Here is a 20,479-nt window from a genome sequence, read left to right on the forward strand (position 1 = left end):
TGAAAGCTTACAATGGAATGTATGATATAATTACTCACTAAATATGTCACATCCCGATTCTTATATTTTTACCTTATTTACTAGCGTGATTATAATAAGAATTTTACCGTCTCCGTCATTGAGTTAATAGTTTAATTGGTCCCTAGAGGGGTTTCGGGGACGATTATGTGCCGAGGATTATTCGTAAGAGGAAAATACGACGACGGTAAAAATAGTAAATTTTAGCTAGTAAAAGGTAATTTTTATTCGGGTATTATTTTTTCGGGGTGTTTTATTTTGGAGTTGGTTGATATATGAGTATTGGACCGGTTTGGAGAGGCCCAAACCCATCTCCCTCTTTTTCTCTTCTCCCTCTCTCCCGTTTTCTCCTTCCCCCAAGTCTTCTCCCCTGCCGGATCGCCCAGCCCACGTCTGCCGCCGTCCGGCCAGCTACCGGCCGCCGCTCCACCCCAGTTCGGACCCCCCATCTCCTCCTCTCCCTCCCCGGCCTAGCCCCCCGAGCCTCTAACCCTGCCCGGAAGAGGAGAAAACCCGTCGGAAACGCCGGGAAGCTTTTTCGCCGGAACTCCCTCCTCCGGTCACCAATCCGGGCAGCTTGGTACGGTTTGTAGCCCTCCAACCCAGCAGCCTTGCCCTAAAAGGACTCTCCCTCTCTTGAGCTAGGTAAGGAGAAATGTGGAGTTGAAATTTATAGGGCTTTTAGGTGTTTGTGTTCGATTGCCCTAGTTAGGCTTGGATTTTGGGTTTGTGCTAGTTAGGAAAGTTGTAGAGCATGATGAGAGGAAGATGCTGTTAAAATTTCATAGGAATTGGAGGTCGCCGGAATTGGCCTCCGGCCGCCGCCGGTTTGGGAGATTTTTAGGGTTTTAAATGTGGAATATTAAGGGGATTATATTGAGGTGATTTATGGAATTTTTGGATGAGATTTGGATAGGTTTGTGAATTTCCGAAGTTTGGTATTTTTGGCGGTTAATTAATGTAGAATCCGGCCGTAAGATTTAAGTCGTATTTTTGGGGAGGTTCTATTTACGACTGCCGAGGATGATATTTAAGTTCGGATCGTTCCGATTTAAGAATATCGAAGTTAGGCAATGATGAGCGTGTTTATGGCTTTCGGGTAATTTTGCCTATTTTGATTAATTATTGGATTGTTAGTTGGGAAATTAATATTATATTTGGAACAGGACCTGAGGAGGCTCGAGCAGACGAGACCCCAGATCGACATCAGGCTTAGGCCTAATTTGTGAGTGGACTTTTGTTTTAAATAATGTGCATGCGAAATAATTTATGTTGTTGGAGAATAACCGAAATTGAGAATTTCGGTGAGTATATATATATATATCCATATGTGGATGATTATGAGAATAATATGTATATGAGAGAATGCTAGCTAGCTATACGTGCTTTTCCACCATACTGAGGTAAAATTCCATTATGGTGCGACTTGAGCGTTAGACGCAATCGTTGTAGCCCTATATAAAATTAATAATTTATATAGGGGATATGCGCGTATATTTATACACCGTCTTTTCCACCATAATGAGGTAAAATGCCATTATGGTGCGACGTGAGCGTTAGACGCAAGCGTCGTAGCCTTGTGTGAATATTCTATTTGTCTTTGTTGTTTCAAGAAAATTCATACAAGGGATATGACGAGTGTAATACATACATATTTTATTTTAGCCTGAGAGGCTGTATTTTGTTGAGCGTTTTGAGCTGTCGCATGCAGCATATTTTTCTATGGAAAAGTAAAATTGGGAAAGCATAAAGAATTATTTCCTTTAATTTATTTTTGTCCACTCACTCTAACGTGTTCAAATGTTTCCCCTGGGCCCTTCGTTTTAAAATGCCCAGTCTGCAGAGTTCGGGTTGGACCTAGTAGGAGACGAGGCATAGTCACCCGCATTTTCACCACTTTTCATCCGTAGGTTACCTATTTAACCTACATGTGATTTCTTATTTCCGCTAGTGTCTAGTAGCTCTGAATTCTTAGGTTTAATGTGTATTATTTCGGTTGTGGGTGAGGACTTGTTGAGGTCTTATAATATTTGTTGGAGGATTTATGCTATCTTTTGGATAATTATGTTTGATGTGTGGATAATGTTGTGTTGTTGGTGGTAGTTGTAATTTGGGGAGCACGTAGGCTTCAGGAGTTAAGGTTGGATTAAAATTTTTGGAAGTGTTTGCAGGTTTTCCTTAGGAAGGGTTGTCCATTTTCAAGGGAGGTTATGCCGATTTTGCGGTAAAATCTTTCTTGGAGGTGGTCCCCGCACGATTTACTCCGGGTTTCAGGGTGAAATTCGGGGTGGGTCGTGTCAAAATATATCATGCTCACTTATTCCGGCCTCTATGTACAAGGCTGACCAGACAAAATTAAATTTTTTTCTTTGCCTTTTAGGTCAGGTCTACAACTCCCTAGAAGGTGCACCACTAATTTGTCTGTGCTATTGTGTGGAATAAAATTTCTCAAGTTTGATTGGTTGTGTGTAGTTGTTAGTACCCGAAAAATCATGTCGTCATTTAAAACGTCGTCACACATAGTCACACAACTCGAATAAGGAATTTATTGGTTTCATTCACAATCTTAGATCGCCTAGCAAATATTCCCATTAATACGGGCCCAAGCCGTATCTGCGCTTGTTTGGGGCTTGCAGAAGTGGGTGTGGTGTGGTGTGGAAGGTTACGAAAACGTATGATACTCATTTGTCGGTTTAATGTCGTTGGTGATTTCGGACTTGGGCCCGAAATCCAAGCCCAAAAACTTAGATTAACAAATGAGATGGTGAACATGCAAAGAGAATTTGAGTCAAACTACCATTTCTTTCAAACCTAAGCCCTAACTGTACTTGGGCCCAACAACATCCTTCTCGTTTACCTAAATGAACTATTGACTTAGGTTCATCCTATCCATACATAAAGACGAAAGGGAATGCAGATGTAACTGCAATCTCCTACACCAATGCCCCAAACAATGTTTTGGTTGGTCTTGACTAATGTCAGATATCTATAATCATTAGGTCGCTCCTAAACTGGTTATGTGATCATCATTGGGAACACAATGATATCTTGTGAGAAACATCAGACTATCCTCAAGTTTCAAGTGAATCAAGTAAGGTCTGAGGAGAATAGGACATACTTGTTTCTCAAATCACAGCCTAAGGCTATATCTGAAAGAAATGAGAGAAACATAGGAATGCAAAGACGTTCCTAGCTCCCTTAATTGATGTAAGGATCAAGAGAGTGTAGAATTCAAGGGAAGTCTGACACACATAGGTGCGTTATGCTCTTTTTCGTTCGACCAAGATTTATTTTGTCCCACTGAGTTTTGTTACTTGGCAAAGTTTTTAATGAGGCAACACCCCATGCACTGTTTTGACTTTGACTTGGCACAAGGGGAAGTGTTGAAGGAAAATGTTTTATAAGTGTCTTCATCAAAGTAACTAACGAGAGTTAATTATGTAATCAACATGTGTAATTTCTCAATCAGTTATTATTGTCATTATGTATGTTTTAATTACCTTTGTAATCTCACCTCTATATAAATGGGAGTATCAATGAAATGAGTATATTATTCTGATTCTCATTTTACTTTTACTTTTACATTTACATTTGAATGAGTTTTAGTGTTTTACCCAATTTAAGAAGTAATCTCAAGCTTATTCAAAAAAATATAAATAATCCTCGTAGTTTGAGGTCATGGTTATGTTTGCCATCGTGGTTTAAAAATGATTAATTTTGGTCCTCGTGTTTTATATATCGACTAATCATAATCTAATAATAACATTTTGTCTAACATCGTTAGTAAGGTTCTCACGCTGACATCATATGATGAGATAATTATGTCTTATAATGCCTTATCAAATATAAAAAATAAAAGTTAAATAGAATTATAAGACAAATGAAAAAACAAATTACTAAAAATAAGGAATAACTCCCAGAACCTAGCCATAATTGACATGGCATATTAAAAGAATTTCTTTCTTCATCTTATCCTTGTTTCTTTGTCTTGTTGATCAAATTAATCTTCCTAATTCTCACTTCCTTTCACTTCCCCATAATAGTTTCGACCCTTTTGCAAATTGCCAAAGTTTTGTATGAAATGGAGAAGAAGAATATCAAACACTAGAATCAAACCACACCATATAAAATTTTAAATCTAATGCCATTTTTGCACTTTGATAGATGAAGAATGGTTTTAAATTTTCCATCTTAATCGCACGAAGGGTTGAGTTCCAATGCAAATATCTGGGATAAATCATGTCGCCGATTAACTTTATTCTGATTGTGGGTGTTAGAATTTATGGTTATTTTCATTCATTATTTTCTAGATAAATTGTCTCAACATGTGACGTGCATATACGTACCTCATTAACGGTGTTAGACAAAATGTTATTATTGGACTATGATTAGTTAATATATAAAACAAAAGGACCAAAATTAATCATTTTTAAACCATAATGTCTAACATAATCATGACCCTAAACCATAAAGACCATTTATAACTTTTATCAAAATGAGAGAGGAAAAAAAAAAAAAAAAAAAGACAAGCCAGAACCTTTGATCGGTCAACTCGGTCGCATGTCGCTCGCTGCCTCACTATGCCTTTGCGGGTAGAGACTGAAAATAGTCCGTGCTATTGTTAGCCGACCAAGAAAAAAAAACCCTAAGTTGAAATTACATCCACTCGCTCAGCCGAAGGATTATTTTTTTTTTGGTCAATCAGCCGAAGGATTTTAATCCTGCAAAACATAAGAGAACAGAACATGCTCAGTGTTTCTGTGTTCTCAGCTTCCTCAGACCTTGTAAGTTTTTTCCGGCTCTCTTTTTCTCTCCTTCCCTCCACTTTTGGGTCTGTGTTACTTATCCTCTGCTTTATTTTAGCAGACTTTGCATTTGGGTTTTAGGAATAACTGGACTTTCGGAAGACCACGCGCTTCTCTATCTCAGGTTTTTATTGGTTTCAATGCCCATGCTTCTCATTTCTACTTTGTCAACCTACTTCCTGGTTTCCTTGGTGAATTATTCTGAAACGCAAAGGACCCGGTTTGAAATTGTGAACTTTCTGTACCATCTGCTGTCATTAGTTTTGCTGTCCTGGGTTTCTGGCTTTCCATCTTTATAGTTGTGTATGAAAATCGTCCATTTGGTTATACGTGAATTTCATTTAGTATAGTAAGTGAGACTGGACTCTTCGTTCTTTATTTATCTTGACATTGGGGAATGATTTATAAAAGAGCATTGAGGAAACTAGAGATAATTGGAGAAAGCAAGAAACACTAGTTTTGAAGTTGGAGATTTTATATCCTGAATAATTGACGGCATTAGTTGATAAAACTCAACATTGAATGAAAGGTTTAGGCCTTTGGACTTCTAGATAAGCTAGATGTATTCCTGTTTGCCTCTTGAGAATCTATTAGACGCCCATTTTAGCTTTAGGGTCTCGGAGCGGGATGCTTGTTTTATTTTTTCCATTGACATACTTCAGATCGGACTAGTTCTTGACTTCTTTCCAATGACATACTGGACACTTGTTTGAATGAAAACGAAATTGGAGTAGATTATGAGTTATGAGTTGTAATGTTGGAGATAATAACTAGCATGCCACCGCTGTAACTTCAATTTTAAGCCCGAGACCTCAATTCACTGTTGCTTCATAGTTCATACTTGGTTTCTATGTAACAGTTGGGCTCCACTGCTGCATTCTGTTCTACCATATGCCATTTTCTGTGTTTGCCCCTCTTAATTGGGGAACAAAGTATCCTCATCTTTGAAAACATATGTTGTTTCGGACAAATTGTGTGAATTTAAATCGAAAAGTGTATGCAATTATTTATCAGTCGTTTTGAAGTTGCTGCATTGCTTATTTCTTTTTGTGAGTTAAAATTTCTAAACTTCTAAAGTTTGCATCAGCTAACTTGAAGTTCTCTGCAGGAAAGTATAAATTTAGAGCCTAGAGAGAAGGAAGATGAAACAAGTTGGACAGTGACGGCCAGGTCTGCCACCAAGGATAAGAGTTTAGTTTCTAGCTCTCTGACGACTTCCAAGCAACAGAACTCTACTCCACTTGTCACTGCCTTGAAGGCTTCAGCTGAACAAAATGCCGCCACCTTTCACTTTCCTGGGCACAACAGAGGTCGAGCTGCACCAAATTCTATAACTGAACTTATTGGTTCCAAACCTTTTCTTCATGACTTACCTGAGCTTCCAGAACTTGACAACCTCTTTTCTCCGGAAGGGCCAATTTTAGATGCACAACAACAGGCAGCCAAACTCTTTGGCTCATTGGAGACATGGTTCCTTGTAGGAGGTACGACATGTGGAATTCAAGCAGCCATTATGGCTACTTGTTCCCCTGGAGATATTTTAGTTCTCCCTCGGAATTCCCATATATCAGCTGTATCGGCTTTAATATTGTCTGGTGCGGTACCCAAGTACATTATCCCTGATTATAACTCTGACTGGAACATTGCTGTTGGGGTCACTCCATCACAGGCATGTCTGCTATAACAAAAGTTATGGTTATTACTTTCAAGTTTCAAATGACTACTCTATTACCTTTCGAACTGGTTTATCAGATGTAAAGATTAGGTATGCTATGCTCAATAGAATCACAGTAGTTGGTAAAACACAGCCTAATTTTTTAGGAAGAACTATTTTAAGCTTTATTTTACATTGTCACCACCAATTTGCTGTTATATATTTTCATGACGTAAAATTGGCTGTAATAGGTGGAGACGGCTATCAAGGAAGTGGAGAAAGAAGGGCAAAAGGCAGCTGCTGTTTTCATCACTTCTCCAACATATCATGGTATATGCAGCAACTTGAGCGAGATAACCCAATTGTGCCATTCTCATGGGATCCCTGTGATTGTTGATGAGGCCCATGGAGCGCATTTGGGATTTCATCCCCATATGCCGAGTTCAGCCATCCAGCAAGGTGCTGATATAGCTGTCCAATCCACTCACAAGGTTCTTTGCTCGCTCACACAATCATCAATGTTGCACTTGTCTGGTACACTTGTAGATAGAGGAAAGATTTCTAGATGCCTTCAAACACTTCAAAGCAGTAGTCCTAGTTATCTTCTATTGGCATCATTAGATGCAGCTAGAGCTCAAATTAGTGAAGATCCTGAAACCATTTTTGATAAAGCATTGCAACTGGCTATTGAAGCTAGGAATATGTTGAGAAAGACTACTGGTATTTCAGTGCTTGATGTTACAAGCTTCCCAAAGTTTCCTGCAATTGATCCTTTGCGGCTTACTATAGGATTTCGACAGCTTGGCTTGTCTGGTTTTGAAGCTGATGAAATTTTGTACAAGGATCATGATATCATTTGTGAACTAGTTGAGACCCAATCCATTACTTTTGTAATTACCCTTGGAACTTGTAGAGAGCATGTTCAGAAGCTTGTATCAGGCATACAGCATATAGCAGCCGCTTCTCCATCATCTTGTGCTGCTAAAATGAAGGTGGACGGTAATAATCTTGCACCGTTTGCAGATATTAAAACTAGCTTGATTCCTAGAGATGCATTTTTTAGTGGTAAAAAGAGAGCGAGTATCGAAAACAGCTTGGGCGAGGTTTGTGGGGAGCTTATATGTCCATATCCACCTGGGATTCCAGTGTTGATTCCTGGAGAGATTATAACAAAGAAAGCTTTGGATTATCTGCTACATGTTAGAAGCAAGGGCGCTGTCATCACTGGTGCTTCTGATTCCCTACTTTCATCCATAGTTATCTGTAATAAGTAATGCTTGCAACAGAGAAAGTGTAAGTGTCAATTTTTTCTGCTTCAAATGAGCAGCAGTTACTAATGATATAGAGTACAAATTTACAGGCTTATGAACCACAATCAATTTATTGAAGAGGAAAATGTTAATTTTCATAAAAGAAATAGAGGAAATTGTTAAACCAACATTAGCCTTCAGATAATTGATGTCATAAAAATACACAATTCAGATTTTATTGAATGGTTCAAGTTTTGAGTTTGGTCATCATCTCCTTGGTTCTTTTCAGCCAAGTATTTTATGTTTGTATTTATTTTTAATTGATCAAATAAACAATTTATCTCATGTGCGGCAACCAGTTTGTTGTAAGTCCAACTAACGTCCTCTCATTTACAAAGAGAAACGTATGACATGACACTAGACCAAATGGTATTTGACGGGTGAAACTTTTCTATTAGGGCAAATTTATGATTTCGTTTGTTTCTTATTTCCTGCAAGGGTTGAGGATAATTTTTTGGTGTATAACTTTTGGTATATAGAGGTTCTATTTAGTGGAAGTTCTATTTTGTACTTCGATTCAAAAGCTTCTTTGATTGAAAGATGAAAGCCGTTAATTGATAATTTGATTCTGAAGTAAACTGACTCTATCTATTGGTAGGATAATATGAGCTCATTCTATCTCTGCACATTAATTATACGATTAAAGTTCACAAATCAGCACATGCCAACAGATTTAGCCTGGCTCATAAGTAGTTGTCTTCCAATTTTATGACCAAAAAACAGAACTTAACATTGTGTTCTCAGTTATTTCAGGGGATGAACAGATTAACATTGTTCACCAGGAACAAGATTAAATTCTAACTGCTCCATATTTGTAGTTCAGTACTACAAAAATAAAACATTGTCCCGGATTTGGATAATGTACCATGTTACTGAAGACAATATTCACGAACATATAATTCATAATCAACAAAGAAAAAACTCTTGCTCTACTGCACAAGCATAATTCGAACCTGTACGCATCTTCATATGATCTGCAATCAATTTCTTTTGATGTTTTCTTTTTATACAAAAGACGAGCATTAAGCTTACAGCATGTCAACATTCCCTAGACCCCAAAACGTTCTTTCCTCTACTCACAAAGTTCAAAACCCTTCCTCTGCTTTGCCAGATATACTATATATAACATTAAAGTGTAAGCCAACACAAGCCAAGAAAAACAAGACAGATACAACGTGAAAAGGTCCCCAGAGAGTGCAAGATAGAGTAACTAGTTTCAAGAATGACACATGCTCTTCTAGCTCGACTCTGTGCTGATATTTAAATTACTATTGTAGACCCTTGATGGAGTTCTTGTTTTGGCTCGCTTCTTTGTAGGTCGACCAACAGGGTCAAACACATGAGCCTCCAAGTATGGAGAACCAAGTTGCAACTCTGTATCATCTGGACCAGCCCATGCTATCGGATTAGCTACAAAAGATTAAAACAGAGTTAGATTTGTGTTGATTCGCCTTTTACGTCAAGCAAGGATAAAATTACTGATGCATCAAGTCTATGTTTCCCTCCGAAATGAAAAAAGAATAAATGAAGTAACCATGATGTCTAATTACTAACTGTTCATCCTACATTTTATATTTCATAGTCATATGACTCGTATCAACTCTTATCATGTCCAAAACGCAAACATCAAATACTATAAAAAGCAAAAGAGGAGATTCCATTCAGGGTTTCCAGGGTCGAACCATAAAATCTTTTTGATAAGTCAAGTTCAGTAACAAAGGAAACCAATATATCCAGCAAAGAAGAAAAACGAAAACTGATTGATAGCCAGGTCAGTACTCAATTAATATATCAAACTTTCAGGAATTCCCAGATGACTGCAAATTTCCAAAGTGCAAACACTGACTGGATATAAACTTCCAAAAACTTCCACTCCATAAATATACGTATGGAGTGAAAAAATTTCAGAAACTTGTTCTACTGTTACTAGGTAAAATTTAAAAACCAAACTACAATCCTCTTTTTCCCTGTTTCAAACAAATAAGATGAAACATGCCATTCCTCCTTTAGGAAAGGAGCAAAACATCAACTTCTAAACTTGTTAATATAGGATATTCTGCGGCAGACACACCTCACTCAAAGCATAGTCGTAAACCTTAGAAAGCATGTGTTGGAGAAACAGTCGAGTGTATTGAAAGCACATTGACAAATACATACTGACACAGCATTTGATCTGACGGATACAGAGTCAACAATTCAGAAAGACAATTGATACAGAGTATATACAGTGCTAATAAATACTCACCTTCAGTCGGTTCAAGAGTTCTACTGGCATGGTCAGCAGCTGTCAAACGAGGAGCAGCAGGGCGTTTCCTCACATAATTCTCCTGCAGCGGCCTTGGAATCTGAAATGAAAATTGTGCCATAGATAGCCCATCCACCATATACTCCGGATGTTCAATCAAATACCTGAATAAAACCAAAAGCAGCTTAATCATTACTTAAAAGAGGCCAAACATATCTATATGATCCACATTACAGTTACTTCCAAGCATCAACCAATCAGAATAAACAAAGCAACCACTAGAACCATACTTTTGAATCTCCACCATGGACCGAAGTCTCTTGCCCGACGGCGCTTGATAGTAACTGAAAAAACACAACGGATCAACACAGGCACATTAGAATCCACTCGAAATCAGTAGTATGTTAGTAATGCTAATGCCACTCGAAATAGTCACATACACGTCAGCAAACTTGGTGCTTCCTTCACCTCGAATCCTCAGCAGCCGTTGCCATCCAGGCGGCGGCTGAGCAATGTTGGGCCTATCAATGGCCCAGAGCCGGCTCCCGTCTTGATTAATGTCAGCTGGATCATCACACGAAATCGACGGCCTCCACTCCTTGGCAGTCTCACAGAAAAACGGCTCCTCCAGAATGTGCTCCCGGATTTGCTCGTACTGCTCCTTCGTCGGAATCAGCCTCCACTTGAAGCAATTAGCGCACTGCACAGTGAAGGCCCCGACCGACGGCAAAACCCTAGGACCTTGACCAACCGGAGAAATGGAATTTATCGGATTCGGATTCAGATTCCGGACACGATTCACATTACCACCGGCGGCGGCGACGGCGGGGTCGTAAACCACGAGCTCCTGCGACTTAAGATGAGACTGGAGAATCTCGTCGGAGGAGGAAGGAGAAGACGGCGGCGACGAGACGGAGGAAGACGAAGGAGATACGCCGGCTATGTTCTCATTCGTTTTCGCCGGCGGCTTTTCCTGCTCTCGGTCTCTTCCGAGCTTGAGAGTAATCTTACAAGGATTCAGGCCGGTGGGGTCCATAGGGTAACAGATCCCCGAGCACCTCTTACCTGTACGGAAACGAAAGCGTCACAGAAATGGGGGATTTCTGTGGATCTGGGGGGCGGTGATTTGGTTTTACCTGAGGATGGGTCAGAGATCTGCGGCGGCGATGGAACGGGGGAAGATCGGAGGGTCGGGAGTGCACAGGAGTTGGGGGAAGGTTTTAGCTGGTTTGGGAAAGAAGAAGAGGAGGAGGAGGAAGATTAGGGGTTGCTGGTTCAGAAATGTTGGCCACAGTGGAGAAAAATGGAAATGTTTTTGTGTCTTTGGGTTAAATTTGGGAATATAGGGAGGTGTTTATTTATGTTTCAATTAATTGGATTTTCTAGTTTAATTAGTTAAATTAATCCAATTGCCAAAGGAGAAGTATTTTGGATTGGATTTGGTTTGGACTTAAATAGCAAGTTTCACAAACACAGCTGCATTCAGCTCATTTATACTCTCTTGTATGGAATAATCAATATGGAGATATGTTGCAATATAGATAGATGTGTTTTAATCAAAAATAAATTACGAGTATTACATTGTGGATCCACCACTGTTTTTTTCTTAAAATTTGGTCAATCTACTGACAAATTAAAAAGTGTGATGACGTCGTTTTGTTTTTTTTTTTTTTTTTTTTTTTTTTTTTAAATTGGAAGTAAGATAACAAGCCACCTTAGTTAGGTTAATACTTAGTAACACACCCACTCAATTAGTATTCGAACCAAAATCCACACAACAATCGCAAGTTTCCAACAAAGCCAAACTATCTCGTCCCAAGCGTAAAAACATGTAGCTCCTTAAACCTACTGGTCACAAATTTGTGGAATTGAGACTCGAACTCTTTACATAGGAGATTTCATATTAAGCAGGTCAACCAACTTTACCACATCAAGTGATTAGTGTATGAAAATGCTTATCGAATAAACATTGATAAGATATTGCAAAATAAATAATTTTTTTTGTTGTAATCTTTTTTTCTACTTATGTTTCTCAGCTTACATTGAGCTACTTTTTAATTAAAAAGAAAAACCTTAAACAAAATTTTAAAATGGGATTCAAAATGAAAATCAATTCTGATGAGCTAGAAACTAAAGATCTATCACTTTTGGAATGAGTCATCTATTGGTGTTATTCCCTTTTGAAGAACAAGTGATTCAGACGAAAATTTTATTCCCTTTTCAGATTGAAAATAATTAACTTTGCTCCTAAGTTCTTAATACAGCTCTCTAAATTGAAATAATTGAAATAAAAAATTAATGGGGTGAGAGAGGCTCGAACTCTCGACCTCAGGATAACTCACTGTTTAAGCTATGAGACCTACGCGCTAGCCAACTGCGCCACCACCCCGATGCTGAAAAGTACCCCTTTTCTCTATATGATCTTATTGTCGATCAGACATATTCTCCATAAAATAATGGCAACTGGGAACAGAAAGGTTGCTTTCGGCTTAAGATTTCCAGAACAATATTAGGTGGCCAATCCTAGTGGCCCAGAATACAACACACATCTCCAAGACTCCAACCTCAATCCAGTTATCCAGATCGACATTTGTTAACTTCTTTTTTTCATATAAATATATGACAGTAAGAAACTATATTTTCGAATTTATATAACGGTAAATTACTAAAAAAACTATATTTCACCAGTTTCAGTGTTCAACTTGTTCAGGTGGCGGAGAAGGTAATACAAATACTGTAATAGGTGCTGGACCTTCTTTCATAAGAACTGAGAACTGAGAAGTCTTTATTCCGAAGAAAATAAAAGAAACGGACAGGACATCAACCTATAAAAGAAATGGACATGACATTACTATTTACTATGGTGCACTCGTGCCCGTCAAAGTGAATGAACAAACTGATTCGCCAGCACCCAGCAAAACACCAAAGGATAAGGAAAGAACAACCACACAACTGTATGAACAAACTGCTGCATTGCACTATAAGCGAATGGCTAACCGGCTATTCTCAGATTGATTAGAACGAATCATCATCAGATTTGCCAAGAAGCATACTCCCTCCCCCAAGATCACAAACTCGATTCCACCTCAAGGTTAAATTTGTTCCTCCCAAATCCAGATGCAGATGATCCAAAACAGTCATTACAGAACATCAAGTCATCAACATAACCAGCAAAACTGATCCAAAGCTTTTTTCACCCTCAAAAACTGTTAAACCTTGAGACAACAAAGTCACAACTGAGAAATTTGTCACTTTGTCACTTAAATTTCACCAAGAGATCCATAGCTGGGTATTGATGTTGACAAATCTCTTTGATCAGCAAGAAAATTTAAGGTATTACTGTAAAAGTGACAAACTAAACTTATACAAATAACACATCACAAACAGATGTCTCTATGACTATCACCAGGACAAACTTGCCCGGACATAAGACTCATAAGCTAGAGAAAATCAAACCTCAAAAACAACTACATAATAAATCTAGCCTTTGTAATATAATTCCATTCCAATTGCCCAATGCCTAGTGATGTAAATAAAAGTAAATGGAATCTTTCTATACAGAACAAAAGAAATCTTGAACTTCTTGTGAGGAGTTTCCAACCATCTGAGAGAAACCTCAAAAAGAGACGAACTAGCAATCCTCCAATTATTTCCTCAACTATCCTAGAGTCCTTAAGAACATTGATAACTCTTGCACACCTGGGGTGCTGCTGTTTGTAGAAGTACAGCAACAAAAGAATAAAGATACCTCAGATTGCAAGGTAATTAAAATGCTATAAGTACCGAGTTTCCAAAGAACAGAAAACAAATCAGCTATTGGAACGTACACTGAAGAAAGCCAGGATAAGGATCATGCAGACAGAAGACAATATAATGACTAACTTAGGCCTCCTAAACAAGCAGCTAGTGACAAATCATTACTACAAATTTAGCTGCTAGACGCTGTCATTCTTGGCAAACAGCAAGCATGAGGAGTCAAAACCATGAACTACTTGAATTCCAAACATCTCAGCGATCTATTTGGTACACAGATCAAGTTCACAGGCAAGCCTTCTTACAAGACTGACATTACACATAATATAAAGCCAGCATGAGTCTGACAATATTTTGGAGAAAAAGAAAATCAATCACAGAATCTATATACAAAGCAATTTGTTTGACTTGAAATAAGGACACAACTGATTCAGCCTTAAAACTGGGCAAAAATGATTGCCAAGCTAACAAGAAAAACCAATAGGCTGCTTAAGGTACTGGTTGCCAAATATTGCTTTCAACTTCTATCTATATGCAACCCAAACTTCATCACCTGGGAAGGATCCCACCAAAAAAAAAAACCCAAAAGATTTACATTACGTTTACTGGCAGAACTTGAAAAATCTTTCCTCATGATAGTGGGGTACGTTAATGTATTTGTAATTGCAATATACCAAGAATAAGTGTCCAAGACTTGTGATATTTTGAGCTACTAGAACATCAAAATCAATGCAACTGCCATCATCACTACACTACTTTTATGATAAAAAAAACAATGTCCAGTTTACTTTTCTTTCAAACTGTGAACAATGTCTATAATGTCACAGGTTTCAGCCCTCAAATGCATGCTCTATATTTCTCAAGAAACAAGATGCTGTCTATGAAAAATAAAGATTAAATACACAGCACTATCAATAATTAGACAAAAATCGCAAAGAATCAAAAACAGTAGAGCATAGAACCATAAAAGCAACCGCCCATCAAACAACAAAAAACTGAACCACAAGAAAAATTATTCATGAAGCAGCAATCCATTATATAAACGCAAATTACAAAAGCAAAATTCCCATTGAAAAATAAACCCAATTCGTCATGCCAAAAGCATACACCAATATTCGACAAAAATAAACATACTAAAAACTATGAGCTTCCTCCCTAAAGTACCCCCTGAAACACACACCATGTAGATTCGACGGATATGCGCCGACCCATGAACCCACCGATCGCGCCCGACCCGACCCGATCGGATCTCAGACGGGGCTGAGAAGCTGAGAGAGTTGGGGTTTGGGGTCCGAGTTCATCCCGATGATGATGATGAGAGGAATGAATCCATAGTGAGTGACGACCTTGGCCTTCTTCATGGTCCAGTTGGTCCACTCCTTGACGGCCTGAGTAATTGACCGCTCGTCGGAACCCTTGGAGCCCTTGCCGGTGGACTTGCCCTTGGTCTTCAAGCTAACCCTCGACGCCATTGATCACAGTGCGAGCCTCTCTCTCTCTCTCTCTCTCTCTCTCTCTCTCTCTCTCTCTCTCTCTCTCTCTCTCTCTCTCTCTCTCTCTCTCTCTCTCCTCGCCACGGCGACCGCCAAAGATCGACAACGACGTCCATATACTCGACGCCGACGACCTAATCAGGCCGATCCCGATGCTCAACAGGACGACGACCCAACCCACCGCCTCTGTCCTCCGCCACATCCCAAACTGATCCGCAGATCTGATATGGAAATCTTTGCAGTCAAAGTTGAACCCAAGCCAATTTGTCTCAGATCTATAAGAAAACTCCTTTAATTTTCTATTCTAAAGTTTATCAGATATGCTCTAAATCTTGCAATTTTACTTCTCTAATTTTTTTTTTTCAGAACAAAAGAAGACGAATGCATCTATATATGTCAACAAATTGATTAATTATTATGGGAATCATAATAATTATTATGCATCTATATAGTTCAATGAATGCAGATCTTGATTAATTATGAGAATCATTCATTTTCTTTCTCTCTCTATCAAAGAAGTCCATCGACGAAAGGATTAAGTATGGATGAAGTATTTTTGGTTAACAGTAGCAGAGATATATACACAATAGCAGCAGTAGCAGACTAGTAGCAGGAAGATTTGACGACCAGTGTAGTAGCAGGAAGATTGGACGACCAGACAGTGTAGTAGCCGGAAGATTGGACGACCACACATGCAATGTAGTAGCATGAAGATTGGACGACCATGTAGTAGCAAAACATGCTACTACATTAGCTGAGCCACTGAAACCCTGCTACTGCACTTACTGAAACTACGACACTAGATGAACCACTAAAACCCTGTTACTACATCTGTTGGAATTGTAACTTTCCAGCAAAACATGCTACTATGTTAGCTAAGCCAGCTGAAACCCTGCTACTGCACTTACAAGCTGCCACTACACTAGCTGAACCACTAAAACCTGCTACTACATCTGTTGGAAGTGTAGATTTCCAGCAAAACATGCTACTACATTAGCTGAGCCGCTAAAAACCTACTACTGCACTTACTGAAGCTGCTACTACACTAGCTGAACCACTAAAACCTACTATTATATCTGTTGGAAGTGTAGCTTTCCAGCAAAACATGCTATTACATTAGCTGAGCCACTGAAAACCTGCTACTACTTCTATTGAGATGTTAACCTCTGCCACTACTTTCTACTGGAATGTTAACCTCTGCTACTACTTCTACTGGAATTAATTGGTACTACTACTGGGATGTTAACCTCTGCTACTACTTCTACTGGAATGTTAACCTCTGCTACTACTTCTACTAGAATTAACTGCTACTACACTAAGTTTTACTAGGATGTTAGCCCTGCTACTACTTCTACTGGAATGTTAACCTCTGCTACTACTTCTACTAGAATTAATTGCTACTACACTAAGTTATTGAAAACCTGCTACTGTACCATTTACTGAAAAATCTCAAAATGAAAGACTTCTTTCTTCTAAAAACATATTTAATTAGTGTAGGGTTAGTTTGGTAAATTAAAACATGACACATGACATGCAGAAAAAAGATTGTCCTTAATTGTTAAAAACTGTCCTTATTTGTTTAACAACACAAGTGGATTTATTTGTGTTTCAAATCTTTTTGAATGATGTATATGTGATTTGATATTTTTTTTTTTGCTTTTTAGGAGATAAATCTCTCCAAGAATGACTATATTTGATCTCATTTTGGTGGTAAGAAACTTGTTATTGAACTTACGATTTCTTCACATTCAAATTATTCAATTGCTAGAGTTTTATGTCTCGTGTGTAACATAATTCTTTCATGACTTTGGTCTACCTTTTGTATATTAATGATGATATGGTGGTTACAAAGTTTAGTGATGGCATCTTGACACTAGCAGATGGGCAGATGTTGTTTCAACCACGCTATCGGTTTGGTTCGTAGAGTAGGTGAGACTATTTACAACTCAACCGATTTTAAATCAACGAAGATAGTAATTTAAGTTCACTTATCCAACTTAGCTTCATGTGTCCATAAATTAGATTGCGCTCCATTTGACTTAGGTTCACTCATCAGTTAAATAGAGCTCTGATAGAGCTCGCTTCGTTAATATCTTGGTTTTACGATTTGTATTTGAGTCTCGTAGTTTATTATTCTCTTTAATGTGTATCAATTAATAGACACATGTAGAAACATTCGAACTTCATGACCTCTAAACTACGAGCAATACTATATCGGTAAATAGTAAATACAAAAAGTCAAAAGATAAAAAGAAAATTACGAGACTCAATTGTAGCCTAGTACTATTTCTCGCAATAGATAGAGCGAGCTTTTTCTACTGAGAGTCCAGAGAGAAGGCCAGGAAAGCAGCGCTAGAAAAGAAAAAATGGGGGGAGGAATGGAGGCAAACAAGAACAGGTTCGTGGAGGAGTGGGGCGCCGCCAGAGAAAATCTGGAGCACAACTTCCGTTGGACTCGCCGCAATTTCGCCATCATCGGTATCTTCGGCATCGCTATCCCCGTCCTAGTCTACAAGGGCATCGTCCGCGAATTCGTAATCAATCTCTCCCTCTCTCTCTTTCTCCATTCATTTCCCGCATTTCATCTTTGGATCTTGTTTGGTTTTCATAGATCTCTCTCCTGGGTATCCAAACGATTTTAGTTTTGGGTTTGTTTGGCTTTGTTTTGTTGAGAATTTACAAGTATATGGTTGGTTTGATTTAGGAAAGAGTAAAATGATAATTTCTCAAGGCTTTAGGGTTGGGGATTACCTTTAAAGGCTATCGGATTTTGTATTGTGATATAATTTAAGTAAACTGGAAAATGTACTGTTTTCATCATTACAAGTCTTTTGCAAGGGAATGCTTATTCTTGCTACTTGAGACTCCTGTCGAAACTTATACTGGTGAGACACATTCAACTAGGTTTTGATCCAATCTTACAGTAGAGGTTAAACGTGGAACTTTTTTGTGTGGTTGATGAGGGACCTGGGAGTGTCATGGGATTGCAAAAGATGAGATTGGGAAAGTGACGAGATGAATTGTTTTGGACTTCTAAGGTTTATTTGTCTGGTAATGGGATACTTAAAGTACCGGGTTTGTAATTTCAATCAGCATATAGGTTTATCAATAATGAATAAACACATAGACATATATTATATAATGTGCTGATATTAAAGCTAAAGACTTGAAGACGAGATGACCTCTAACACCAAGATCCAAACTTCTTTGATTTTTGCAAGTCCCAACTTTAAGTTGCCGGATCAGGTACTTGCGAATTTGGGATTTTTGATTCCCACATAACCCTTCGTATTTTATACTCAAGTTCCACACTGAAGCTCATTTAGGAGATGCTCTGGCGGAGAGAATGATGGGGGTTCCCATGGTCACTCAGTCAGATAGAAGAGCGGATGTGTTCAAGTTTCCTTGGGTTTTTAATTCTCTTATATAGTTGCTCATTCTGCTTGAGGCGATGATATTTATCTTCATCTAAAGCATCTGTAAGAGATTAATATAGATAGTCAATGAGGTTTCTGTATGAGAATGAATTTTCCTGCAGATTCAGGGGTTTGAGGGTCTTGGGCGATTTAGATAGCTTTTAACCAATATAGTGATAATTCCATGGCGGTGTTTCTTGTTTTCATTATTTGGCCTCTCTTAATTACTTGTTTTAGTTGCTTTTATGGGTGCTTGTGAAGTAGTTTTCCTTTTTGTTTAATAATTGAATCATTGATGTCGGGAAACATATTCTTGTTCATTATTTCATTTGAACCTTTTTTTATTTGCAATAAAATGACCTTTTATTTGCAATAAAATGACCTTTTATTTGCAACAAGTTGCGAAATTATGTAATACCTTTCCACAGTTTTCTGTCGATCTTAGATTAGGCACTTTGTATTATCTATCTGTAAAGTCCATTACAGTAAATATGATTTCTCTGAAAGCTCCTTTTGCTTCGATACTTAGTCTCAAATACAAAACGTTTCTCTCATGCCCTACAAATTAATCCTCATCTCACAAACCAAAATACCAGTCAGTGTTTCTTACTAGCAAAATACACTGAGATAAAGCACTTGCCAAGTAAATTTAAGTATTTAACAATGAATTTAACACAAATGAGAAAATGTCTTTAGGTTAATTTAATGAATTTATCAACTAAAGAATGATATCCAATTGAAACCACACAAGTCACAAGAGGGAAGTAGTATATGACTAGTTCCTATGTATTCATCTAATACAATACCACAGATAGGTAGAGAGGCCAAAATATTACATAATAATATATCCAGTTTTACATATTACAAAGAAGTATAGATGTAAAGCCACTTTTGCTACATGTAAAAGTTTGAAGCAGGAAGATTTTTTTTTGTTTCATCCTGTGGATATGATTATCATAAAGTCATAAACAATAGATGTTTTGACCTCTTTCTTTCTCTTTTTAATCAATCTTTGGTCAGGTACTAAACTGTTTTCTTATCCCTAAGTTCACATGGACATCTTTATAGATTTTAGTTAGCCTTATGTAACGCTCTTATTACTCATATAGGCTGTTTCAATCAGTGAACCATTTTGCTTCCTAACATTTTTGGTTTTTATGGTGACAGCATATGCAAGATGAGGATGCAGGCAGACCATATAGGAAGTTTCTGTGAGTGCTGAGACTGCTTCAGAATAACTGTGGGACTAGTCACAGAAGGATCTCTACAGGACCACAGATTTTCCTCTCCTTGTACGGGAAAGTATTTCCTTTGTTAATGTCAATGCTCATCAAACATAATGTTATGCGAATTTTTGTTTTATTTTGGGTTGTATTTTTCTGTTAAGAATACTGTGCAATTAATGGCAAACTTCTGCTTTTACTAAGATTTTCCCTAGTTTCTTCTCTTAATCCTGATTTCAGAGATGCACAAACAGATTCCTACTATAATCCTCTGGTTTAAGTTTGGTTACAAGTTTTATTAACCAAACAGGCATATGATAACAGGCATATGGTTTCATTTGATGTATCAAAACCAGAATTATAATAAAGTTGTATTGCAGAATCAGTATGAAATCGTATTCTGGTGTTTAAGTGGTTTGCTGATTACAAGTTCAATTGAAGATTTTGACATCCTATGCACAACACAATTTGACAGCACATGATTTCGTTTCATGTATCCCAACCTGAAATATAATGAATCTGTGTTCTGGTGTTTTAGTGGGTTCGATGGAGCCGATTGAAC

At 38.0% G+C, this 20,479-nt stretch overlaps 4 protein-coding genes and 1 non-coding gene across 5 annotated transcripts; 2 read left to right on the top strand and 3 right to left on the bottom strand.

Moving 5' to 3' along the window:
- The first annotated feature begins 4,763 nt into the window (after positions 1 to 4,763).
- LOC101297156 (arginine decarboxylase-like) lies at positions 4,764 to 7,751 on the top strand. Its single transcript, XM_004301351.1, has 4 exons — positions 4,764 to 4,802; positions 4,885 to 4,947; positions 5,932 to 6,492; positions 6,729 to 7,751. Exons 1-4 carry the CDS (start codon positions 4,764 to 4,766, stop codon positions 7,749 to 7,751), a joined length of 1,686 nt encoding a protein of 561 aa, XP_004301399.1.
- A 980-nt stretch (positions 7,752 to 8,731) lies between these two features.
- LOC101307118 (methyl-CpG-binding domain-containing protein 2-like) lies at positions 8,732 to 11,191 on the bottom strand. The gene is made up of 5 exons (XM_004299721.1): positions 11,169 to 11,191; positions 10,473 to 11,097; positions 10,323 to 10,376; positions 10,033 to 10,196; positions 8,732 to 9,197 (listed from the first exon to the last, which is right to left on the bottom strand). Exons 2-5 carry the CDS (start codon positions 11,066 to 11,068, stop codon positions 9,025 to 9,027), a joined length of 987 nt encoding a protein of 328 aa, XP_004299769.1. The 5' UTR covers positions 11,069 to 11,097; positions 11,169 to 11,191; the 3' UTR covers positions 8,732 to 9,024.
- A 1,140-nt stretch (positions 11,192 to 12,331) lies between these two features.
- On the bottom strand, positions 12,332 to 12,421 carry TRNAM-CAU. Its single transcript is given in 2 exon segments — positions 12,332 to 12,367; positions 12,384 to 12,421. It is a non-coding gene; the product is annotated as a tRNA-Met (tRNA).
- Positions 12,422 to 14,767: 2,346 nt separating this feature from the next.
- Positions 14,768 to 15,313, bottom strand: LOC101307399 (mitochondrial import receptor subunit TOM7-1-like). Its single transcript, XM_004299722.1, has one exon. It carries the CDS (start codon positions 15,255 to 15,257, stop codon positions 15,036 to 15,038), a length of 222 nt encoding a protein of 73 aa, XP_004299770.1. The 5' UTR covers positions 15,258 to 15,313; the 3' UTR covers positions 14,768 to 15,035.
- Positions 15,314 to 17,599: 2,286 nt separating this feature from the next.
- LOC101307696 lies at positions 17,600 to 20,326 on the top strand. Its single transcript, XM_004299723.1, has 2 exons — positions 17,600 to 17,812; positions 19,862 to 20,326. The coding sequence occupies exons 1-2, from the start codon at positions 17,645 to 17,647 to the stop codon at positions 19,907 to 19,909; spliced, it is 216 nt and encodes a 71-aa protein (XP_004299771.1). The 5' UTR covers positions 17,600 to 17,644; the 3' UTR covers positions 19,910 to 20,326.
- Positions 20,327 to 20,479: the final 153 nt, after the last annotated feature.

The sequence above is a fragment of the Fragaria vesca genome, linkage group LG5 (assembly GCF_000184155.1).
Source record: "Fragaria vesca subsp. vesca linkage group LG5, FraVesHawaii_1.0, whole genome shotgun sequence".
NCBI classification, from domain to species: domain Eukaryota; kingdom Viridiplantae; phylum Streptophyta; class Magnoliopsida; order Rosales; family Rosaceae; genus Fragaria; species Fragaria vesca.